Consider the following 27639-nt stretch of genomic DNA (forward strand, 5'->3'; position numbering starts at 1 on the left):
AATACCCAAATGTACAATATAGTGTTTACACTCGTAGGTAAGTGAATTTTATTAAATCGTCAGGTTTTATTGTATTTAAATACGTGCACGAAAGGAGCCTCTTCGAGTGACGTATCACATGTTCCTTACATCAGAGTACTTCCGGCGCGCCCCGGGTAGTCAGTGCCTGACGCTAATCTGACTGGCCAATCCTTTCACCACAGCGATAAACTGTAGTCTAGCATAGTGTACGACTGTACGTTACATAAATAGGTTCACGCTATAAGAATTCAAATTATAAATATTGTTTTGTTTTCTTTTCTTTAGAAGAAGATGAATATTAATAGATAGATAGATAGAATATTCTTTATTTGTACACACACATAAAAGAAACTTACATAACTTAAATAAAAACAAATATGTACAAAAATGGCGGTCTTATCGCTTAAAGCGTTTCAAGACAACCTTAGGGTGTAATATTATATTATTTTGAAACCACATTCCTTAGCACATGTTCCGCACACACATGGTAAAAAGACCGTTACTTACTTAAGTGCATTTAATATTGTTTTTAATTCACTTTTCTCAACGGATACACTGTACTATAATAATCCTACAAACAAAACATATCCGTCGTTGTGAAATCCAAAAGCGGAAACCACGTTCGTGTGGAAACCCTTAAATCGCCATTCAGAAGTAATTCCAAGCTCATTATATTTCGGCGGTGGCCGATACTGTGCAATTACCTGCTCCATTCTCAGAACAAACACCACATAATGTCCTAACGACCACCTCTAATGACTAAACTTAAGCAAAGCAGCGTTTAATTTCAGTTTTAAACTTCTAATAATGAATCGTATGTTTCTGCGGTATTTATAGCTGTAGCGCATTTCGAAGTTTAAAGCATATAAAACGTTATATAAAACGTTCCCAGTATTATTTTACGTATACATATAATATACATATGTATAATATGTATATGTGTGAGTGGTGTTAACGGGTTTATGGATTATAAAATGAATAACATAAAATGTAGTTCTAAAAATTACGGACTGTGCAGCAATTACCTATGATATTTTACTGAGCATTTTTCACCATCTCTGGATAAAATTTATGTGTTTGGTAAATAAGACGCTGTCATTGTCAGTGATATTCATCTCACAGATAAGTGAGATATCCTTTATCTAGAAGAAGTAAAACATGCTCTAAATATAAACATATACTAACTATATAATTCTACAGACATATGGTATTGTATTGTAACTAACAATCAAACCATTCCATTTATTTCAGTGTGTTGTGTAAACTCCATTTTGTATACAGCAGTTTACAGGGTGTTTTGCAATAAAGCGACCGGCGCGGCGCGGCTCTCCGTCGAGAGTGCTGCCTGAATGGTGTCCATTTAATGGCACCGCTCACAACTAAATACACCCTGTATTTACACAAACTACTCGCGGGATTTCTGTGACATCTTCGTGTTTTGAAAAGCTCGCTAACTTCAGTAGATTCTCATTTTAAACAACTTCGTATTTTATAAGTGTGAAATACTTAAACAGTTTTTTTTTCTTCTCTGTGTTATTATTTTTTTGAAAATAATACTGTTGTAATATTTATATTCTTAGTTAATACGACAAATTATTTATAAAGTAAAATTGATAGGTTTACCCATCGTTTTTTTTTCTTGTAACAGTAAGCTTAACTCTATAATACCCTATGTATAATAGGTGCAATATAATAAGTCTATTCTAGAAACTTGGTGAATCCTTAAATGTGCTCAAAGCTACCTACACACATCTAAAGTTCTAAGACTATTTGTAACTTCCCTAAGGCTTGTCTAAACTTACGGAGCATAATATAATACCTGTGCGAGAAATAGAATATGTAAATGTCGGTACATAGTTTAAATTTCATCAAATCCTTCACAAATGTGGTAGAATAAACGCTTTTTACCTGTAGATAGTACAATACACATTATTGCAAAAGTGGTATACTAAGGCAAAAGGGGGTGACTCAACGGATCAATCTGAACATTTATACCTATTTATATTTCTTGCGTTTATACTTCTATTATCTTTTATCCTGTGGCTGGCGAACTTCGTAAAAAATATTTTAATTCGCTATAACTTTTTTACCGTACAATAACAGAGTTATAGCAGAAGGTATTTTTACGAGAGCGTGGCGGGCGCGGTTGTTACACCCGCCTAATGCGAGTGCCAACTTTACTTCGGAAAAAACAGCCTCACAAACTTACCCCATCGTTTAACATCAGCGGCTTAAAAGTTTCAAACTCCGCTCCTAATGCCAACATGATTTAAGAAGAAAAATACATACAAACACCCACATATACGCTCGCAAAATATATCTTAGATACAATATCTCATAAAGATAACTCGAAGAGATAGTTCTGTGACAAAATTGCACAGAATCCTTTCTGACTACAGATGGTTCTATTATGGAAATCGTCCGTATCTCAAAGATACAGATAAAGGGTAGGTTACAAGGAAATTGTATGAAGGTACACCCTTCAGGCGATACCCACGTCTTAATACGGGACGGCACCTGTGTGTGAAATTATGCACATCGACTCGAGGCGCCGGCAAAATCGTGGAACCCGTCCGCGATATCTACTTGTTATGTTTAAAAGGAAACAAATATGAAGCGATCATTTCCATAACGACTGCTATTTGTGAGTCTGGAGCGGCGAGACGACGGCGAATAAGTGCTCGCGCGTAAAGCCTGCGAGATGATGCGATACAAACCGTTGCAAACATCCGATGTGGCAACCCCGGGGGTGCGCGGGGGGCGCGGGGGCGGGGCCGGCTACATCGCGGCGGTTACTCCGTCTACGTAGTGTTTATTCAGCAGCGTATATCGACCGCCGCCGCGCCGCGCCGCGCCAGTGCCCCGCCGCGCCCGCCGCGCCCGCCCGCGTCGCCGCCGCTCCACGACCCCGCCACACTACCGCGACCACCATCACCACTATAAACAAATACTCCAACCAATCTCCGAATCATGTGGAAACTTTACAGTGAAACATCCGGACTGTACCTGCGCGAGTGATTGGACAAAAACAAAAGAGATCTCGTGTTATGTGAGGACTGAGGAGCTGATGTGTGGCTGCACTTGAGATCGGCGGACAGACGGTGAGTTATTGTTGCCTGGTCTGCTAGTAGCTAGCTGGTAGTTGTCGCCTGGCTCGAAGGGCGTCTGTGTGCAATAACTGCTGGAAGGTCACCGGGAGGCCTTGAACGCCGCCTGTGCCTGTATGTGTGACGTGTAGTGCACACGCCGCTCTCGTGTGATCTAATTTTCATGCCGTGTATTTGTGTTCTATTCTCATGGGCACCTGTAATCGGAAATAAGGAAACGGAGCTACGAGGAAAAAACAAATCGAGTTAACGTAAAAGATGTATAGAGGATAGCTAACTAATTAAGAAGAGGTTTGTTGTACTGATAGCTAGTTACGGTAAAACATGCATCTGTTTACGAATTCAATTAACCAATTGCTTTGTAAGTTAAATGCGGCGTTAAATTGTAGATATGCCATGTGTTTATAAACTGTACACACGCTATATGAGCTACGGACGCCTACGCGGCGTAGCACGCTCGTAGCAAGCTCGTAGCAATCTCGTAGTAAGCTCGTAGCACAGCCGCAATTTCGTAGCAAAGCCGTAGCAAATTTTTACCAATCTCGAATTAGCAAAATAACATTTTGAAGTCGCACAAAAAATATGAATCGCTTGCATCTCGTTTCATTATAAATGAAAATAAATTATCTTGAAGAAGTAATGTACGGTACGAGTATTGCCATTATTATAATTAGCTTAGAACCTAAATTTCATTAATCGTGACGCTATTTGTTCAAGATGTTCAGTGATCCTCACGGCCCTGGGTGGGTTGTTTTAGGATGGCAAGTTAAGTGGAAATGTAAATATGGCGCGAATCTTCATATATTTAGAATACGGTTATTTGATTACAGATGAGATGAGTCATGTGAGAGTTCAGCGGACGAAAACATAGGTATACTGAAGTCACGGTCATATTTTGCCAAAAAAAGACATAAACTTACGGATATATTGGCTATATAAGGCAATCGTAGCATGGGACGCCCTTCAGCACGTTAGACCAAGGATTAAATTATCCTTAAACAAGATGCCGATAGTCACTAAGAGATAGAGAAGTTTAATGATGAGAGCAGAATTCATAAATGAATTGAAACAAAATCAAAATAGTTATAAAGTCAAGTCAAGTCAAAAGTTAAAAAAGCAAAAACCGACCTCAAACAATTGGGTTTATGTCATTTTCTAATGAAATAACTTCGGAACAATGTTCAAGTGTCAAATCAAGACGATCAAGTTCGGCATGATTAAATTGCCCTAACCCTATTGGCTAAAGTCAACTAAGCAACAGGGGGAAATTAAATCGGCGATAATCAAATTGCACTGTAGAACACCAAGGGTACAACTATCATCATCATCATCGTTATTGTTGCGGCGAAACAAAGTCAAATAAATATTATTACTTAGCATCAAAACCGTTAATAACTCCTTCGCTTAATTCGCTTGTCCCTTAAACTCCTGAGTTTATTGAACACTAACCACAGTTGTTTTTCTATTATATTTGAACAAACATAGAAAAGACAACGCATTGTTTATTCTATTACTACAACTAGCGAGCATTCCGCCTTTTCTATTTGTTTTTTTTTTTCAATTACCAACACGTCAGGCGCACCATCTATCACTGTTTAATAGGGATTGCTAACTAAAAGAATTAGTTTCTGTCGGTTTTTTGGCCGAGAATGATACATTCTATTATTAATAGACCCACCTGCTGGCCCGGCCCTTCTTTCATTTTTTTTTGGTAGCTGGTGATATTAGGCAACTGGATTCGGTGGCGGTGACTTTTGTGCCTAGACAGCGGTCATATACTGTCCATAATCTTTAATGTAGGTACATACATAAGTGTTGTTTTTGTTAGCTCTGATTTCATAAATCGTGGTGTATTGTCCAACAGCGTTACATACCTGTTCCATGCTGTTTTATATACCGAACAAAAAAAATGAGTATGTATTTGTATTTAAATCTGTAACTTTGTTCGAAGCTCCAAGAAACGGATCGATAGCGATGAAAGCCCTGTACGTCCGTACTATGAAAGTACAACGTGTTCTAAAAACAACATACTTAGGTACTTCGGTATTAATGTTTAGGCGTTTACATAATTTCTTTTCCAGTTTGATGGATTGCCCAACAAACATTTTACCCTCAGTTACAGCTATTTTTATAACTTTAACCTGTATAACTGTGTTATAATTATCTCAGTTCTAACATAAAGCGATAAAGATGAGTTAAAAAATGAAATAAGTGTTAACAGCAGGTTTAAGTGTTAAAATGGTATTAGTCAAAGCAATTATAATTAAGATGTTATAGGTTTAAACTGTTTCTAGAACCTAAAGCTATACAAGAGTGCTCACTGACACCTGTTAACACTTATGGTTGTTAAGTGGTTTCCTTTAATGCTCATATAAAGCTTTAGGTGTCATATTGAATTTAGACTGCAGGAATTGGTTATAAAAGAGATTTTGTCAAGAGTGCAGTAAGACAAGATTCTTAAAGTGTTGGAAAACTCAACAATGCAGTTTTAATCTTTAAGGTTAACTTAACTTACGCTTATTGCGTTAGGCAAGTAGACTGTAAAAGTAACGGTGTTAAGCAAGACTGTGCGGATCGAGTAAGACTGCATAATACCCTTGGCTAAGGGTTTTTTATTTCAAAAAGTGTAATAGATGACTTAGGTGAGTCTATATGTCTTAAATGTAAGTTCGCCATTTGCATTGGCGACCTAACCTATAAATTGCTGGGATAAACAATATTTTGCTTTAAAATACCTACTTACCTATTTATGTGAATTTTGTCATTCCAGTCATGCCAATCGATTTATGAAACTAATGGACATACAGCAAGGATACAAAAAAAAAACAAAATTGAGTCGTCTACTTATTATTTACTTATGTTTCATTTGAAATCCTTAATAAATTCGGAGCGCATTAAAATTGAGGTGGGAAATATGGTATACATTACAGTAAAATTACAATGGCATATTATTTTCAATTCACAAAACATGTTAAGTCAAGTTAATATATTATATTTACTGTTATTTAGTATTAATCAATACTGTCACTTTAATACTGTCGCGTATGATTGCTTTTGACACTATTATTTTCAAACACATACAACTTGTATGGTAAAAGTGTATTCGAAAAACGGTAACATACTCACTTAACCCTTTTTTACCAAACAAATAAGAGTCAGGGTGTCAAATAACCATTCTACAACTACAACTATACCGGTAAAAGTTCTAGCTGAGAGTGATTAAACGCTCTTCTATAGTAACTTTAGCACTTCAATGACACCGTACTACAAGCTTTCTATAACTTAAACACTTCAATGACACCGTTTTACAGACTTTCTAAAGCCTTTACTCTCAAAATCGTGGGCCTCTTTCGTGGTTATAAGTGAGTTAGAGCACTCTCCTACACTCTTATACAGCTATGTCTTAACACTTTAATTTTCGAATGGAACCATTATACAAGTTATATGAGAGTTTTTTTAACGCTATGATGTTAGTTGGGTGCTGTAATACATTTCCGTGGCCGCGGCCGCTTGTCGATACACGCTTTGAATTTCATTACTTTTCTACAAAAACAAGACGGATGGCATTGTTAGAGTGTGTGTAATGAGGCACTCGTGCAAGTAACGCTGCTAGTAAATGGCTCACAAAATATGTCAAAAATGATTTTGGCAAAGTAACCATAATAATAAGTAAGTATATGTAAGTTTTCTAGTGACTGAGTTGATTGGAATATACTATTTTAACCACGAAACTAATTCCACTAAAGAGCCACTAGAGCGGTGGTGGCGTAATGGAGAAGGCCTCGTCCTCTCAATCGAGAGGTCGTGGGTTCGATTCCTGGCCTCTACCAATGAAGTCTTTCAATTGTGTTTTCAATTAAGGAGTTTAAGTACAATAATACCACGTGCTCTTACGGTGATGGAAAACATCGTGAGGAAACCTGCACATCTAGATGCTAGATGTGTATCCTGAGATGGACGTAAATTATACCGGCCCGTTTTTGAGGCAAAATATGCGCGCCAGTTGGCATGTTCCTCCAATCCCACTCAGGGAGATAACTTCATAATCTTGATCTGAAACTTTCAAAGGAAAAAGCGAACTAAGTAGAATCTGAAAAGCAAAAACCTCTTCATAATTTGTAACTCGACGCCATTTTATACTAGCCAATCGGTGGGTCGAGTCGAATAGGGTTTTCAATTTAAATTAAGAAATCTTGTTGCTGCAAACGTATAGATGCCTACATAAAAAAGATTATTGAAATATGTTAAACCTTATAATTATTATTGTTTATACCGGTATATTTATAGTAAATTTAATAGTTTTAGTTAGTGATATGGTTGTTTTTTGTTGTAATATGTGTATTGAATACAAAGCAAAAAATCACAAACGTTCAACGTAAAATCCCACTTCATAGCACTTCCATCAACGTCCTCTAAAAAGAAATTTCCATGCAAATGTTCACTGCATTAATTAACTCTGAGTCAAGTCCGCAATTATGTATATTTTGTATGGAGGAGGCTAATTTGGGGCATTTTTGTTATTGATTGTTAGTTTAATGGTGTGCTTGAGAGCCCGAGACCGGAAGATGCCCCCCCCCCCTACCCGCGCCCTTTCCACCCCTGCATCGTCTGCATTCTACACTTCGGCACAAACAACGCCTCTTCTTTTTAAATAGTTAATTTCATTGCACAATAAAACCGGCAGAATAGAATAGCGTGCTACGGCCCCCGCTTGCGCTAAAAATGGTATAAAATTTTCATCTAAGTGTCGTAAGGGAGTCTTGTCGGTTTTCAGGTTTAATTTACGCGAAAATTAAAAAGCTGCGGTGTAAAAACGGAATGCGGCGAAAAATATTTCTTTAATTTATGGGTAGATATGCCGGCATATAATTACTTTCCTTGAGGTAATGTTTTAATTTATATGTACGAGGATGTCTGAAATAAATTAATTGTAGTAGGAACACCAATTGCACAGTATGTTTTCTTTTCACACTTCTTTACATAACAATAAGTAGAATGCATACATTTCACTGTACTTTTTATTCCTCGCTTGTCAATAGCATTGCCTTTATGTACAATTTGTGTGGAGCTTGTATACATATAGAAAGTATTAGCATACATGAATACATTACGTAGAAGTGTGTGTGCCGGCTTTTCACTTTATCCTTTCAAATCCTTTGTGAAGAAATGCAGGTACGTCCTCTCGTCTAATAACGGTGCTAATAATAAAAATCCCTTGTTTTTTGTTTTGCAGACACTTAAAGTAAACTTTGTTAGATCTTAATTAATTTGTACAAAAAATATGTTCATTAAGAGCTTTATGACTAGTGTTTCCTTGTTGAATATTAATTATTCAGTAACTGATTCAATAATGCAGGTTGTTTGTTAAGAAGAGCTGAGTTTCCTATGAAGTTTTATAGTCGGTATTTATTATTATAAAAATAAACGATCACATGTTATTCATTCGACTGACTTTTCTACTATTTATTTATTTACTTCCTTAAACTAAAATTGCACAATATTATCTGAAAGCTTGGCTCAAATAACAAAATATACTTTTAGCAATTTAGTTATTTCCAGCTCGTTTTCTAAGCGTAACGTAGCCCGCATGTAAGCGCGTACGTCGAAACAATCGTATTACACGCTTACACATACGCTAGTCTGAAACCACTCTAAGATAACATATACATACATATTACATACATATGCACTCACTACTGATATCCCCGAAGGGGTAGTCAAAGGTGGCTCACAAGCGAGCCACCCACTTTTCCGTTTCCTCACGATGTTTTCCATCACCGTTAGAGCACGTGGTATTATTTTACTTAAACTCCTTAATTGATAATTGAAAGAATTCATTGGTACAGGCCAGGATTTGAACCCACGGCCTCTGGATTGAGAGGAAAAGGCCTTATCCATTACGCCACCACCGCTCTAAGATAATCATCAGATTTTTATTCTTTCGCGGCGCTACCGCAATAATATCGCCAGCATCTGTGCAGCGTGGCGGAAGACTACAAATGAGGTCACAATACAGCTGTCCGCTAATACGAGTTACGTAAGGTCGGCAGATCCGTCTCGCCCGGGTCAAGGCTACCCGGTGGTGTGGTATTGGAAGAAATGGAGCGAAAAGCTCTAGCTGATTTTATTATGTGACAGCTTGCAATAGCCAAGACAAAGAGTGTGTCATATATTTTTTAATAATTTTCACATTTTCAATAATTCACAGTCATATACGGACTGTGCGTTCTAGGGAGATAACTCTCCTAATCGACGAACAAACGAACAGAAATGTTCATGCAATCGGCAGCACTTCGAAACATGGGAAAACTAATCTGAATCGGATTCAAATGAAATTGAATTTGACACTAATTTATAACTTTTACTTAGTTTTTACTTCGCGAGGCCCCCTAGAAACTCGAAGAGTGTGAACGTGGTCAATATGCACTGCAACTAGCTTTATTTGACGTGCTAATGAAAAAAATATACACGGTTTGTTAAATTAGCTAGGTGATTACGCTTACAAGTATTGGTTTGGTTGTGAAAGAACGCCTTTTATTTTATAACAGTCGAAAGCTTCCTGGAAGAATATTTACAATCCAATATATCCTCTTTTAGAAAGGAAAAAATCGTAATTTTTACGAGATAATCAACGTTGTTAATGCTTGTAACGAGTTTTTTCAACAAAAGGAAAAGTAAATTAAGTAAGATTTCACAAAATTTGACGCCTTTAAATTTTGAACTGTTGCAAATATCACAAAGAAAATTCTTCCAAAAATTTCACCACCTTAATTAATTAGTGAATGGTTTGCCCTGCATTACTTTTTAGGGTAGACAGAACTTATTTATAACCGAAATTACAAGTAATTTGCAAACTTTGGCACTAAAAAGTTATTTCCTCCACAAACCTGTCTTTTCTCATATCTTAATTAGATAAATAATAAAGCTTACGTTTTACAGACTGGTTTTATACATAGGCAGGTATAATATAATTATGTTGTTTTCCAACATTATTTGGGGATTAATGAATACAATAATCTTTATTTGCACACCATAAAAAAACTTAAATCTAATTTAAATAACAGTGATGTACAAATGGCGGTCTTATCGCTAAAAGCGATCTCTTCCAGACAACCGTTATAAGAAAAGAACAATTATGTTTAAAAGGGCATTTAGGTGTACTTACAAATAATATTTTAAAAAGAAAAATACATATTTAACTAACATGAATGCTAACTATTAATAATTAAATACTCATATAAATACATAAATAAATAAATATATAATATATATACATAATTATTTAGTATGGATAAATATATAATATACCTATATCAGCTGTAGAGAATTTAACATAGATTAATAAAATAATATATTTATTCTTGATTAAATATGTACATATTTCTCAATCTAAAGGTACCTACCTAGGGCCACTTTTGCCCATTGAGTATTGTGTTGTGTGTACCCCACGATACACCCGAGTCCGTGTTTATCTGTAACTTTTACCAACCCAAAGAAACTGTCGTAGTATATAAGTACTAAGTAGGTATATATACGATCTTAAAATTTGAAAGTATTAACGATGATACCCATCCATATAAAGTATTAAATACTCGAGCCATATTATTATAATAACGTAGTTTTTCGCTTACACGTATCGCGTGAAATCGCAAACCCCAGCGGTGGAAAATTGCAGAATGAATACCGGCTGTTACCTCGAATTACAGGATAATTGAATCGATACTCGATTGTTGACCCACGGCAGCGGCAGTATGCAAAAGAGCCTTGCAAAGAAGAATACTTGGGCAAAAGGGTCGCCTCCACCTCACTTCTGGCAAGACAATTAAATTAAAATAATAACTTGTTATACTTAAAACGATTGAAATATTATGATGAGTTGGATCCTTACTATTCCCGGCAGATCTCTGATGACAAAAAGCCATCGCCGGTTCATTTACTTCAGTTTTTGGAATGAAAGTATAAATTAAATTTTATGGGGGAGGATTCCACTGGGCCTTGAACTAACTCACGGGGTTTTACAACCTCCTAGTTTTACCATTTTATGTTAATGCGAAACAATATCGGCCTTAACCCACTCATTTTAGTAGGGTTGTGAATAAATACTACGGCAGTTCTCACAATACCCCCATTATCCTGCGTTTCACGTGAATTATCTATATGAACGCACTCAATAACTTTAATAATAATGTAATGTGATGTGATTGGGACCTCACATGAAACAAGTGAGAAGTGTGTGCAAACTGAAGTAGAAGTTCTAAAATTTATACTTATGTTTGTTACAGGTGTGTGCCGGGCGTCATCGGCGAAGTCTCAATAAAAGCTTACATGTGGTGAGTTTCGATTTTCTTACTTCAGTTTCTATAAACTTCTCGAGTTATCTTCAAGTTCAGTATTTATTTGTGAGCACATGCATCACATGATAAACAGGGTGTAGGTATACAAAGTACATGATTAGTTAGACGTTAGCGCTACTTTCTATCTTGTTAGAGTCTACATATCTACGTTTTATTTTATTTACATACCTATATGCAATGCAATGAATAGCCTACCTTATTCTCAGAAAGAACAGGCGATGTTGTTGTGAATGAGTTCTAGCTAGCTGTATGGGGTATGAAGGTAATAGCTAGTCAGTATATGAATTGACGCAAAACGGTTACTTGAAGAATGAATATTGTAGAGTCGTGGCAGGAAATGAGCTCCCCCCACCCCCACACACGCACACACACACACAAATATACATACACACCCACACATAACATCACGAAACATTCTAGAATATAATGTAGGGAATGTGCGTGCGTTTTGAGCGATTGGTACGTTCGGTACAAACTTACGTGGCTGCTTATTTAATAACTTCACAGGTCGACCTATAGACACAATGTTGTAGCGAAAGGGTTTGAAAGTGTGAAGGTATGGAGGTACCACATACCAGCTTATACTTTGAATTTAATGAAAATTCCATTAAGTATATAGGTACTATACTGTATACTGTACCAATTTTTTTTATATTTCAATTTAAATTGATTACCGTCTAAATAAACCTACAAACTTTTTCCCAAATTCCCGTGGCAATTTTGGGATAAGTAGAAACCCATGTTACAGGATAATGTTGAAATCGGTCCAGTAGTTATTTACTACGCACCAATAATACAAATCTTTCCTCATATGTGTATAAGTGTAGATTTAAACCATTCTAGCAGAATAATATTAGATTGTAAGTAAAAAATATAATTACAAAATTGGTTCCATATAATTTTCTAGGTACCTACCTACTTACCTGTTCGGAGAAGGTAGGTACTAAGTATTGATTGCAATATGGAAGTCTATTCACAGAATACCAGGTTACTGATGAATGATTTATACACCATCGAAGTTCACCATATTCCTAGAACAACGTACCTATTATGTACTTACTTGCTATTTCAGAATAGTGCATGCATTTCCTGTAATTTCACTATAAATAGAGGGTTTGTCGTTATAAAATCTAATAACTAGGCGAGGTAGAAAATATGTTGTAATTTCTATTTCAATTCAATGTCAGAAAACTTTATTCAACTGGAGACCTTCATTCGGCCTCCAAAACGAGGAACTTAATAACGGCAACATGGAAAACACGCCGCTACAATCCTTGGCACGAAAATAAAAACAGGTTATTGGTGCAATGTGCATTAATATGTGATGTGATGGAGGTTGCGCCGCGAGCGACCCTGACCCGCCTGTAAAATTAACTGCTTGAAAAACCCCACATTCCGAACTCACAGGGATTAATTTACTTCGCGGTACAGCGCGCGCGGCCGCGCGGGGCGTATTTGGTATTTACGCGGCTTTCAAGGTGCCCGCATGATTTCATTTGCATACGCTCTTTGACACTGTAGGCACACTAGAGGACTGTAGGTTTACTAGCAGACAATTTTTACCCTTGCAACGCTCGGATTAAGGAGCCTTTATGTCCACCATGTGTAAGTGTCGGCTTCATTCATTGTCGGAGGTTGCATTCAAATTGTGTTGGCGGTGGGACGCCCACTAAATAGTAATAAAAATGAGAATTTATTCCGCGGCTTTTTACGGTCGTTCTTATTTCGAAAGTAAAATTTGGCAGTGAAAATATTACCTAGTGTGCCGCATTATTATTTGGCGGCGTTACGTAACTATGTTTTTGTTTTAGTTAATTAAGAAGTTTCAGCTTTCAAACTTTAAGTGGGCATCTCTGGGAGGAAAAATATTTTCCGTTTTTACGAGTGTTGGTAAAAGCCACTTTATAAAATGTGTGTTCTGTGTACGGTGCGGGGGAGGCAGCAGATGCTACCCGCGAGTCCCGTGACGTCACAGTAACATGGTTTTAATGTTTTTTTTTAATTTAAACGTTGGATTTTTCCTCTTCAGCTTCCACCGGGCTATTGCGTACACATCCCCTATAACGTTTCATATATAAAACAAACTGTAAAAGAAAAAAGTTTCGTCGGTTTTGCAGCAATGTTAACACCGAAAAATACTTAACTATACTTACGTCGAACTTATAAACTACATAAATCATGATGTGTTTATTTTACGGCTTGGATCAAAAATATAAAAAAAACGTATTTTTCAATCTTGCACTATAATCAAAGCTTGCACTATAGAAAATGCCATAATTAGGTATCAACAGATAGTGTAGGTAGAACTAGATACTTTGGTTTAATAATTGGGAGTACCTACCTATATTTTGATTTGCCCATCTAACATGAAAGCTCCGAACTTACAGATATTTTTAATAAACCTTTATAGCCTACCTGGCAACAACCTCCTGGAAACAGGACCCCATTAGCATTGTTGATAACTCCGTGTATCCAGTGAACAAGACCTACTTAGTGGAACCTCTGGAGCGGAAAGTTTCTATTGAGCCAACTTAGTTCCTCCGCGTATCTCTTCGATCTAGTTTCTATGGCTTGGAATTTAATTGTAGGTACGCGAACTGTGCAGGGGTGTGAGGAAAACTTGTACTAGTTAACATACTTGTACATATTATTATTTATGTGTTATGCTTTGTTCAATAATTCTAATAAGAGGGGACTCGTACAACTACTTACAAGTGTACACTCACGTTGTCTTGGATTAAAATACTTAGTCATGGAAATTTTCAGTTCTTTCGTACAATGCATAGTTTTCATCAAGTTTTCATTCCTTAGATTCTTTCTGATGAATAATATTACTCCAGTACCACAATCTCTCACTGCCACTCCTGTTCTGTTTGGTTCTATTCTGGGAGTGGGTTAGCGTTCAATCTCTAGAGTGGAACCTTTGTAAATATCCCGAATCGTCAGCACAGACTCCAGTAACTTGCAACTAAAAAAACTATGACAAATAGCACATGAAACGGAATTGCTAAATGAGATGACGTTACAGTGGATATACAATACAGGCTACTGTATAAGCGGAAAAGAGGTGAGGTGATGTTTCACGAAGAACAACTTTTGTTGTAGTTACTATAAAGAGAAAATGATTTTTTTGCTTCTCTAATAGAAGCTTTAATTTGTTAGTCATGCATGGGAATGCAAGGACATTTTATTTACGAATCTCCAAAAGCCCTCCCTCGCTTTGGCTGACTATACAACTTTTGAAATACCCAGTTGTTCTTATAACCTATTCTAACGGCTGTATCCAAACTAACAAGCCCTCATATTTAGCACAACAAAAGGTGTGATCGTGTAATGTCAGTCGTGTGTGGGGGCGGCGATACCGCGGTGCCACGTACCCTTTGTGAGACTGTACAATTGTACATTACACTTTACTACCCGCTCGTACATTTGCCCTATCCTACGTGATTCTGTAAGAAATCAAAGGCTTCTTAGTGAATATCAATGACAAAAAAATCTTGTTTTCTTATAATTTGACATCCGAGTCCGCATTGTTCTATGTATTTTAAAATGGGTGAGATTCCACGATGAGGTATGACCTGACAAGCTGCCGGTAGTGTTTGGATTATGTTGGCTAACGGGGTGCTGTGAATCTAAGTAGGTATGTTATTGAAAAATCATTAGTGACATAATTGACTCAGGGATCTAATGTAGGAAGTAATCAATGAAGCAGACCGTGCTCTGTTACTGATCACAATGTATCTATGCCTCTTCTACTCTAGTTAAGGATAACTCATAAGTACTTACAGAGACAATCTTATGTTTCAGGTAATGCTGCTGCGTACAAACCGAGCATAATCTGTGAGTACTTCTGGACATTCATTTAAAATTACTGTAATGTGAAATGAAATCATATCGTAAAGGATTCCTCTTTTTTCCGGTCGATTGTTTTTTATGTTCTTGTTATGTTACGCAGATACAAGAAAGCTTTATTAACACCTTGACTATGGGGATTTGTATAATATAAATTAATAACCTTAGTTTACATAGAACAAAAAAACTTATGTAAAAAACTATAGTCATAGTTATATAACGCAAAATTTCACCGTATTTCAAGGCGGTTAATCCCTGTGTTTAGTGCAAAAGTTTTTACGACTTTTACTTTGTATATTTTTGAGGAACACCAGCGAAACAATACAAGAAGGACTTAAGTAAGCAGGTTCTTAGCCGTAGTTTGAGGAGACGGTGAGTCGAGAGCCTCGTGAGCGTCCTTGGCCGAGGTATTCAGAGAAACACAATAGGTAGTCCGCGGGGGCGGGCGGGCGGCGGGGCGGGGGCGCCGCCGGATCTGTGTCTCGTCAGAATAACGTTTTGGAGGTGAAAAAAAACTTCAGACAAATGATCCAAACTTTTAACAGACTGCTTTACATAAATACTATCGTAAAAATAAATAAGTAGCTTTTCATTTATGAAATGCTTTCGGGCAATAAATAAAAGTAAAGTGCTATTCGAACTTTGTATATTTTAACTGTGTTTCTTCATACAATTAAGTGTAAATAAATAAATAAAACCTGTATCTACCAACTATCCCAGCTCAGCTACCCTTCTGGCTTGGGCAAGTTTTTCTTTTCATATTTCTATCGCCAGCTGCCGCCGCCGCCGCCGCCGATGAGCTTGACAAAGGCGCAAAGTTGCACAGATGACCTATTGGTCTCTCGGCGATACCATACATATTTAGGCTCATAAGTCTTACATTTGCTTTGTCCCAACTTCACGTCAGCGAATTTCCCGTAACTTGTGCTGAAGTTTTGTGTTTCAAAACGCTTTGTTTGGGCTGTGTAGTGGAGCTTGCGAGTGCTCGCTTTAATATTAAATTTCAAGAGTTTAGAGAATTTATTGATCAGCGTTAAATAATACATTTATGTAGTGGAGTTCACGCAATACACAGATATATGTTATATCGGCATACTATGTTTGTTTCAATAGTCATTATCATTACGGGTTGATTATTTATCGAACCGAACGGAAGTGCGTCAGTTATCATGAAATGTGTTTCATTGAAACTGTCAATCTCCGGTAGATTTTCAAATGATGTCACGGTCCGATATTTTGATTAGGATGCTTTATTTTACCGTTTTTGTTTCAGGTGTGCACAAAATGCGAATACTATTAGCTTTAAGCAGCAACATTTTTAATACATTTTAAGAAGGATACGGCAGTTGTTGAAGAATAAGTTTCATAAGAAAATGCTGGACAGAAGCGGCGTCGTGGACTAGCCAGGGGTGGTCAATGGGAGCCGCATGGAGTCGCGGGCACAGTTGAGTCAGGGGCTGCCAAGCAAACACCGCCACGAGCCCAGCTATAAGAGATGTTCACAGAACCTGCCACTTGACATTTTGTAAGTATACTATTCATAAATACGTATGTAGTTAGCAAAGTTTGCATGTGTTAAAAAACCATTAATATAAAACGTTTCCGATAACTATGAAAATACCGCTCAATGACAAAGGCGCCGTTTTATTTAAAAAACGATACGTTTCATTGAAAAGGCTAACGATGTTAAAATGTACAAAGAGCTTTGACAATCACATTCATTGATATTGATCAAACAGTGAGTGGCGCGGCACGCGACGGCTGGCGACTGCCGGCGACTTGTTGTCTTGACGACTGCCGGCGGCGACTTGTTGTCTTGACGACTGTCGCCGCGTCTCCATTACCCAATTAATTATGAAACTCTACGCGCCTCGTGGTCGCCAGCTCGCTACTACTCGCTCCCCGCCGCCCAAGGCCAGTCTCTACTTCTGTTATTTTTAGTCCATTCCACCGTACTACCTCGTAATGTAATTTGAATATTAATTCGATACCTATTTTCGATGAAAGCTATTCGCAAGTCGATTTGCGCGTTTGATATTTTAAGCAAAAATGTGGAAGCGGTTGGAATTTTTTAGGCCGGCGGGCATTTATAAATTTCTAGAAATTCTCAAAATAGGTGTTCTGTTATAATAAATCAGTCTAGTGAATTTTCAGTTGGGTAATTGTATTAAGCGGTAATGTGGAGTAACGGGACAGCGCTGGCGCGGGTCCAAGCGGGGCGGAAGGCGCCACTTACAGCCGCGAGTGTAATTGTTAGCCAAGTAAACAAACGCCATCGTTGCCTTATCTACAGACTAATGCAGACATCTACTGCTTCGCAGTCACTTAGGTAATGGGAGGATTTTCAGACACGATTAAGGAAACCACTCAGTTTAGTGGATTAGTATATACATAGACGTTTGACCGATGAATCAGAGTTCAATGGTGTTTTATGAAGGAATGTCCAATCTCAATGTTATATTTTTATCTTTATCACTCTTTTATATATACTTTGAACCACATAAAGGTTTTAAACATCAAACCTTCTCTAGATCTAAAGCACTTTACACGAATGACTGTTTATGTTGTGACAAAAAAAGTCTATGCTCAAAAAAGGACATCCGTATATTCATCCCGTGAGCCGCATTTCAATTCAACAAACAATTGTGAAGGGCAGCGGCGTGCGCCGGCAGAGCCATCCCTAGGGATTCGTTTCATACAAAATTAATTAGGTCAAATAGAATTAACCCTTTTTAATTGCGTTTCTATACGCAGGGGTTTCACACACTGTGTGTATGTGTGCGCGGTGCGTTCAGCACAAACTTAATTAACCATACTTATGAATAGAAACAAGACATGTTTGGGAAACTCGTATTATACCCTTGTTTTATTAATTATGGAAGCTGTCAAAAACACTACAGATAATATCTAAACATCTGAATGTGAATTTGTTTTACTTAAGTCAATCTATCTTACAAGAGATGCACTACTTTACTAATACATTGCATCCAGAATATAAGATAGTTCTTTTCCACTCTTATTAACTGTCTGACAGACAAAACACCTGTGAACCTGACCATTCTTCTTCTTGTTCTTATATCTATGAACATTGAACAATTGAACATGGTATCTTAATACATAATATCTCCTGAAGCTGACAAGTTTTATCCATCTCTCAGCACCCTTTTATCACCTATCCCTTAGATGGTTGCCTCGCTCGTCATTCAGCTCTTCCGAGTCACTCTCGCGCTTCTTCCATGGCCATTCTATCCATCTCTTACCCTCTCACCTACTCCCCAGATGGTTGCGTCGCTCGTGGTTCACGCTGCGTAGCTCCTGTTCTTATTCTATTAGGTACTCTCTGACCAGCATACTGTAGTAGTGCTGACAACCTCTATGTATATATCTCTTACTCTTTCCTCTCCCCCGTAGATGGTTGCCTCGCTCTTCGTTCCGCGCGTACGTCCTGCGTCCCTATGGCATGTTCTTCTGGTGCTGACAAACTCTACCCATCTCTTACCCTCTCATGTGTCCCGCAGATGGTCCATGTTTTCTTGGTGCTGACAATCTCTACCTATCTCTTACCCTCTCCCCTCTCCTCCAGATGGTTGCCTCGCTCGTCGTTCCGCGCGGCGGAGGGCGAGCTGGCGGACTGCGTGCTGGTGGTGGGCGTGTCTCGCCCGCGGCTGGCGGCGGCGCTGCTCTCCGTCACGCTGCTGTCGCTGTTCCTCACCTTCCATGTGCTGTATGACAGCGCGCTCTATAGCATACAGGTATGTTATCTAAGAAATACACAGCCAATAAGGTCGAAAATCGTTTTGACTGCCACGGTGGAAAGTCTTAATAGCGATAAAGAGTTGAAAAAAAAACTGAAGATTTTCGACCTTATTGACATGTGAAATGTTATGAGGTGGACGGTGTGGTGGTGGTAGGTTCTCCGCCACGCTGCTCTCGCTCTTCCTCACCTTCTATGTGCTGTATGACAACGAGTTAGACATACAGGTGAGGGGCTAAAGAATTACGTACTACTCGCGAGTGCAAATTAACTGTGCACCTGTGGCCAGCAAGAACTAAACGCCGGGTACGCCAAAGCTAGTTAATATGACCTCTGGTTTTCAAAAAAAAAACAATGATGAAAAACCTTTTACTAATTACCTCAGGATTTAAATTAACAATATACGAAAAAGATTGTTTGTGTCATATACAAAAGCAAACAAAAAACTGTTCCGGTCACCGGACTGTGGTAAAACCGTTTTAAGTTCAATCTAATGAAAACAATGAATAAGGTCACAAATCTTCTTACCAAAAGAGCTCAGTGTTAGAAGTTGGGTATTATTTGTAGAGACGTTTCTTTTGCACTGAAACACCATCTCGTGCGTATATTTTTTTAAACTAAGCCTCAGACACACCTCATTATCCGCTCAAATATCTCGGTCAGTTTGTGCACTCTACACATACTACTATAGCTACATTAGGCACGTGTCGGTTCACGTAGGCACAGCAGGCGCATGGAAACACTTTACAGTAAGTGCCGGTGGGTAGCAACTAACTGCATAAACCACCGGCGGTACTCACAATATAGCTCTTAAGAACTTTCAGTAATCGTAGGAAGCATAGCGTGCGCTCATACAAGTTTTAAACTTCAATTTCGCCTGAACATAAACCGTTACACGAGGCCTCCGCTGTGGCGGTAATCTGTAATATGCTAACATTTTAAAATGGTTGTGTGGGCGCTATGCGATCATCAAAGGGCAATAAGTTCTCTAGGTGTTGTTATGTTTAAATCTAAGCTGGTGTTACGTTAAACTTAACTCGCTAAAATGGCTGACATAAAATAATGTTTTAAGGTAACAAGGTCATTATAATTATTTAACTTTACTTCGATCACAGTAATTAGTCAGTTTATTTGCTAATGCTTCTGGTATTCCCAAGATTGAAGTTTTTTTTTTTTTTTTTATTCTTTATTTATTAAAGAGACTTAGTTCACTTACAATAAACTGTGACCATGTCAGTCTCATCGAGACATACACTATTTAAATAAATGCTAAACTAGGGTTGTCTTAAGTCTAAACAATATTTTACATAACTATACAATATTTTGGCCTCAATAGAACATGGATTTGAAAGGATAGTCTGAAATGCACCAACGTCAATTAGATTGACTCGAAGTTTTCGAAATAACATTGCTCTGTCCGAATTATATTGTTTACATTCTACCAAAAAATTATATAAGTCCTCTACTACTGAACATGCTGAACAATCCGGTGAGCCTACAACTTTCATCATATATTTAAACTTATTTAATGGCAAATGACCTGATCTTAATCTATGGGACAAAACAATCTCATATCTTAAGTAGATATATATTTACACTCAGCTTGATTGATTGAAGTTGAGATAAAATTTATAGATACTCGCGTACTATTTTCACAAGTCTTCAAAACCCCAGCTCCGTGCACAGTTCAGAGCAATTATCCAACATTGCGAAGTTGTTATTGCAAGCGAATACAAAGTCATTGGCAAGAAACCCTCCATTCCGTATTCACCGACCGTACATTTATCTGCTGCTCCATCTACACCCGAACCATAATAATGCATTTCGGTTCACTTGCTAACGCTACCGCTCTTGGTAGTCATGTAATGCGTGCTACCCGTGGGCGGGCCGCGTCCATCGCCTGTAATCGTAATTAATGTTCTCCAACAATCTAGAACAATCTCCCAAGATAACCCTTCCCACCAATGAACCGGTTTAAAGACCTGCGCCAACCCACTATACGACTCGTTACCGACATCGATAAAACTGATACTATCTTCTGATTGCTGCAGGGCTCGGTATGGGAGCTTTATGGTTATTGCCATAATTTGAGAGGCTTGTGATGAAGTGGCGACCCGTTCATAGCGATTTGATGCCACAAACCAAACTAATCTAGCTAAAGGGAAATAGAAACCGTCATGAGCAAGTAATAATAATAACACACATCATAAAATGGTTGACAATAAAACATTATCAGAGACTGACCACACGTAAAATGAAACCGTAATATTGTGAAAGGTTTCTGTATCAGGGTAGGGTAGCAAAACAAAACCACTACTCCATTCCCAGCTTCTAAATAACACAAAGCATATCCATCGTAAACCGCAGCTCGTTTGAATTTACAAAACGGTTCGTCCATTGTGACTGGTGGCGCGCCGGGGCGCGGGGGGCGGGGGGCTGTTACCCGCTCCGCCTCGGCACAACAGGAGCCGGGTGATTCGGACTTCCGCACCAACATACGGACGATCACAATCTAGCTGTTTCGAAGCACTGAATAGCCTCGTACCGTCTGCGAGATCGACCGCGAATCCGCAAAGGGATTCTATGAAAGGAACCATTGTGTAACGTGTAACCTGACAAACTCATAGAAGCTACAACTCGGCCTTCCTGACATCCGTAAACACAGCTCGGTTTACTCTCATTTCAGTCGCATATTGCTAAAAATAATACCAACTTGCGAACAAGGAAAATATAAGAGACACAAAAATAAAGGAAAGAAAACATTAATTTCCGATTCGATCTCGGTCTCCTCGGAAACTCATCTCGTGTTCATTATCGGATAATCGAATTATTGATAATCTTAATCTTTCCGATTCTTTCTCAACTTCGAAGCGCGCGGGAAGTTGTCTCGTCGAATAAAAAGCTTTGGAAAAGTTAAGATGCTTATCTCGCTGAGACCTACAACACTCGCTATACAATTCTATAATACCGACTGACTTTCTTATTCTTCAGTCCACGGTCAGTCCACTATCAGGAACAATCTTATCAGTTTGCAGCAAACTTTTGTGTTCTCTTTGTTCTAGTAATTTTCTGAAAGCGTATGTTCATCAACTTACATAATTAATATTTAATTCACTGAACTAACACAATGACTCTATTTCCTGAGTGAATTAAGTCGATTTATCAAATTACTTGTCACTACTTTGGCTGCCCACATAACATTAAGTTAAGTGCTTTCGTAATTATATTCCTTCTTTATTATAAGCATTTATGTACTTCATACACTACTTTAGAGAGGTTTGTTTGTTTATTGTTTTTTTTTTCTTCAACCTATGCGACCCGCCAGTGATGGTATGATGAAACGTAGATCAGTCGTGGGTTTAACACTAAACTATGCTAAGAGAGTTTTTTTACGTATACATATACGATTGTTATAGGCATACCAAGACACGCTTTTTGAAATCTACATCGATATTTCGTAAGTACAGAAGATTCGTAGGCGCGAAAAGAAAGAAACATCTGTAGCTATAAACATCCCTTCATACCGGTCCACATAACCCTCTTTTTTGCTTCCCTATAGTCGTTAAGTTTGAGGACCGAGTGTTGTGGCACTCCTTGGGAGAGGCCTATGTCAGAAGTGGATGAATATTGGCTGATGATGATGATGATGACGATAGGCAGATAAATCAGCATTCGACATATAGGGTTTCGAAATCATGTACGAAATCCTCGTTAACAATACCATTAGCAATTCATCACGACCCATCACGTCCCCACTGCTGGGGCCCGATCTCCTTCCAATGATGGAATTAGCCATTTCCAAGTCACTCACTGCCCATCTCTCTGCAGGCCGCCAGCATGGCGTCTGCCGTGGGCGAGGGGCGCAAGCTGGCGCAGGCGGAGAGCAGGGTCATCAGCCACCCCATGGCGCCGCGGAAGAGGAACCGCCAGCTCCGACCACCGCGGCCCGTCAAGAGACTCCCTCAGGTAATGCAGTGGCAACCCTGTCGTGTGAAACTGTAAATAGTGTGTAGAGAAAAATATGTAATACAGATTACTTAAAATCTGTCTAGTGTGCTGATTCACGTGGTTGCTAACATTCGAAAACAAAAACCTATCTTATCCTACTCGTAATCAAATATTTGTATAAATAGTGTCATGTAATATTTAATGAATCACAAATCTTCTAAGGCTATACCTCTATTTATTTTCACAGTCACTGAACAATTAGTTCAAGGCGGTAATTTAGATTCTACCCCATGTATTTTCCTTAGTGTTCCCACGTTAAAGACCTGTAGCATCTAAATATAGATATTTCTCATTTCACTATACTCCGACGATTTCATTCAAAGTGGGTGGTTTAAATACATGCCGGTGATAAATGTCAAAGCGACGGGGACTCATGGTTGAAAGCAATGTTTTCACATCAGCAAATCTGGTAATTGTCGTTGTTGATCTGCTTCCAATTTAATGGGTCTCTTTGTATTGTGCCTTTGTTGGGAGCAATTCAATTGTATCGTACCAGCAAACACAACGTTCTAGTGTAGGTTCCATCAGCGTCTAATGTAGCCTGAAGTTTCATTATCATAATGAACTGAAATGCGTACGTTTCTGTGTTTATACTAAAGTTGTTATAAAACGTTGAGTTGTGTTAACTTGATATTTCCTATAGCTTTAAATTCTCCACAATATCGTATGTACTAAGTATGTAATCACCGTACATACGTACCTTTATAACAGTACATTATCATACATGGTACTTTTTGGAGGATTTGTAAATAACAGCTCCCTATTACAGAACATCTAAAACGAAAAACACATCAATAATTTATTTATTGCGTTTTATTTTGCTTATTGAAGTAGGTTTATGTGAGTGTTGTGACTGTGATTGCAGTACTAAATAAATGTACAAACATAACTTCTATCTTTCCAATTTATTCTTACGCTACACTGTCTACAGTAACCATTAACCCCTCGACTACCACTTCACCTCCCACGCCCTAACACCCCTTAACCCCCCAGGCGCTGATCATCGGCGTCCGCAAGTGCGGCACGCGGGCTCTCCTCGAGATGCTGTACTTGCACCCCATGGTGCAGAAGGCGTCGGGCGAGGTGCACTTCTTCGATCGAGACGAGAACTACGCACTGGGCCTCGACTGGTACCGCAGCAAGATGCCGCTCAGCTTCAAGGGACAGATCACTATTGAGAAGAGCCCGAGCTATTTTGTCACGCCTGAGGTTAGTGGGGTTTTGATGAAGGGGGAAATAAGTGTTGAAGGTTTATGTCTTTGTGGTTAACTAGTTAATTAAGTATCTGAAATATTCTAATTGATAATATTATTTATCTAGCCATATCTGTGTCCCACTGATGGGCAAAGGCCTCCTTATACTTATTCCACACATATCGGATGCCGACCTCCTGACGCCTTTTCGGCAGAAATCTATCCAGGTCGTCCCGCCATCTCCGCTTAGGTCTACCTGGGTGCCTTCGCCCATCGCTTAGCGATTCATAATCTTAGGTATTAATATTTTTTAGGTTGCTTATGATTTTAGATTTTGTTTATACTAAGAAAGGTCTACAGGGTGTTAAAAGCGGCATTGTAAACCTAAAAGGGATGACTGAGCAGTTCGTTCGTACTGAACAAATTTTCTGAATTATATTATGTATAGAACAAAGGTTGTTCCTGCTCCTTTAGTGTTTATTTTGCAATATGCTATTATAATTCTTGCGACTACGGCTAACTGTTAGTTTATTAACCGTATTTTCATATTATAATGCTTATTTCTGAAAACGTTTTCATGTCATCGTGGTTGGAAGGAACTGTTCCTAATTGTGCGATAGCTTGTCAAGAGTCGGTTGCTGCGGTATTTGCTCGCTATTATGTGAAAGTTTTCATCGAAGTAAATGTGTTTCTACACGAATAATCAACTCATAAAACAGACCCTTACATTTAAAATTCCATAAGGGCCTTTTAATGGGAGGTTTTCCTGTAAATTATTAGTAAGCACGCATTTCTGTTGATCATATCGTTTTGTAAACGTAACCAAAATATATGTTGAATAAACAATTGGACATATTTTCTTAATTCTATTTGTGGTTTTGATCGCAGTGAAATCCCCTAATATTTTGTTGTTTTAAGCTCAGGTTCACATACATAGAGATATCGTGTGTACATTGACTATCGAATTTGGCCACTTACTTTTAATTGGCAATTATAACTTTCGAACTGAATACAAAACATTATTATTTACATTAAATGAAACAGTATTGATCATTTATTTATGTTTTGTTAATGTGAGTATAATATTAGGTAAGTAATTATCATAATCATCACATCAAGTATATAAGTAGGTACTTTGTTCCAATACAATGGATAGCCAAGTGAAAATAAACGAGAAACGTGCATAAACGTTTCACCTTGAATAAATCAATGAGCTATGAAAATTTCTGATTTAAAATATAAAAACTAAAAGGTTACAACCTCAGTGAAGTTGAGGTCACTGAGCCGTCAATAACCGGGCCGGATCGCCCGGATCGCCGCCGGGCGGCTGTTTCACCCGGCAACACCGGGTGCCCAACAATAAGCTATTTCACTCGGCAAAAAATCATGAAATATTGTTCCTTAATTTTTCTTTTCTGTCTTTGTTTCCGCATTATTTCGCTTAGGGTTCCGTGGCTGTGGGCTACACGAACCCGGTTGAAGCCGTCGCTTTCTCTGAATATCAGCGGACAGATACCAGATAACACTTATTCGTAGAAAAAATATCTCATTATTTACATTATGTATCTTGTTGACAAAATACCTACGGAAGTATTTTTCTTTCTGCATTAAACTCGTTTCACCGATATGAATTTAGACTGGTTCGTGTCGTTCGGTAATTCGTACTATGAATTACGTAAAGTACGAATTACGGGACCCTTCGAAATTCTGAAACGCACTTAGCCAGTGTTCTTTTATTCTCGTTAGGCCATCCTTCGTATTCTTACCAGGAAAATACTACTTCCTTGTGACAGTAATATAACAAATCACGTTTGTTAGGAGGTAACAATTGTTTCTACTAAATAATATTTGTTTAGGTACATAAATATTTGTCTCATATAATAGATAATTATGTAACATGACGATGTCTTTAGGCCGCTTTATAATTTATTCAGAGTCAGCCGTCAGCGTCGGCTGAGTAGGCGGCAGGGCCTCAACACTCTTCACCTATCTCACATTAGCTATCGATCTGACGTAAATTGTATGGATATAACAAAGAAAGAATAAAGAACAATGTTGTCCATAGAACAACGCGGACTCGGGTGTATGTGTGAGCCCCTTCGACACGACTCACAACTATTACGAATTCCGGATGGTACGAACTTAAAAGAAAACACCAGTATAACTATCACTATTCACTTCGAGGATCTCTGGAGATGTTCACTATTCGAGCTTTATATTAGAACTGAACTGTTCGACTGTTACTATTGAACTGAACTTAATGTGCGCCGGACACCTCGCTTTATATAGGCCGGCGAGCGATTTTCCCGAAAGTTCCAGAGATGCTCGAGGTCACACTATTTATTATTATTATTACTAAGTAGGTAGAACAATCCATACTTATCTACTAACTATAAGTACCTAACTTAGCATCTAGAAAGTTCGCGGACGTTGTGGAACATTCCCTAACTATTGTTCTAGAAGCTTCCAGACTATTGTAGATCTATTGAATCCATACTTATCCTTCTAGAACATTATCGAAACTTCAGGAAAGTGATAGAATGTTCCAGAACATTCGCGAGTTATCTACTCTATCTATCGATTGTCGCGAACATTACTCCCGCCGCAGCTATTGTAGCTGAACTATCCGCGGTCGCGACATCTTCGTCGATGGGAGCTCCTCGGTCATTTCCATGGTAGGCGCCCGCAGGATTCATCACGTCTCCTTGCTGCTGAGAATCTTGCACATACTTCTCCATCCATCGTGCCCAATACTTGTCCGTTAATCTCTTGTCTATGAGATCCAGTCTTCTAACTGCCAAGTCACACTTGCTGTTGGACACTACTTTCCGCAGCAGTTCGGTCTCTCCCGCCGGTAAACCCTTTGGTTTGTCCTCCAGAAATCTCTCTATCTCACTATCTGTCGGACTATCGAATTCTGTGGTGAGACGAACCGTTTTTATGGCAGTCACACTCATCCTACGATTCTCTAGACTACGATCTTCAGTCGTGTCTATGGATGGCGTGAGTGCTACGACGACTTCAGCTGAGGGCGGCGATGTAGGCCCCTCACTTTCAGCACTGACTGGCTCACTTGTCGTTGTTACACTATTTACAAGAGCCACTCTATTTCCCTGCAGCGGTTCGTTCCGCTGTGGCTCCCGCCGGTTTTCACTGGCCACGACTACTTCCGCAGGTTCAGGCGAAACTCTGCTGGCGACAACATTTCCCGCAGGTTCAGGCGGGACTTGGCACGTGGTGACGTCTTGCGATGCGCGTGCGAGTGTACTTCTCGGAACCCGTGCTTGTTTTATCTCTTCTTCTAGTGCAGCGACCTTGGCTTCAGCCAATTCAGCTTTTAATTCTTCTTC

At 38.6% G+C, this 27639-nt stretch overlaps 1 protein-coding gene across 1 annotated transcript in view; it reads left to right on the forward strand.

The window, feature by feature from the left end:
- Positions 1–2834: 2834 nt before the first annotated feature.
- Positions 2835–27639, forward strand: part of LOC105395476 (heparan sulfate glucosamine 3-O-sulfotransferase 1) — a 35844-nt gene continuing 11039 nt past the window's right edge. The window contains exons 1-7 of the mRNA XM_038117807.2: positions 2835–3122; positions 11411–11458; positions 15290–15322; positions 16608–16859; positions 18918–19086; positions 22917–23054; positions 24090–24305. Of these exons, the coding sequence (XP_037973735.2) occupies positions 16762–16859; positions 18918–19086; positions 22917–23054; positions 24090–24305 (621 nt within the window). The 5' untranslated portion in view covers positions 2835–3122; positions 11411–11458; positions 15290–15322; positions 16608–16761. The remainder of the gene's footprint in view (positions 3123–11410; positions 11459–15289; positions 15323–16607; positions 16860–18917; positions 19087–22916; positions 23055–24089; positions 24306–27639) is intronic.

This window comes from Plutella xylostella, chromosome 10 (genome assembly GCF_932276165.1).
Source record: "Plutella xylostella chromosome 10, ilPluXylo3.1, whole genome shotgun sequence".
NCBI classification, from domain to species: Eukaryota; Metazoa; Arthropoda; class Insecta; order Lepidoptera; family Plutellidae; genus Plutella; species Plutella xylostella.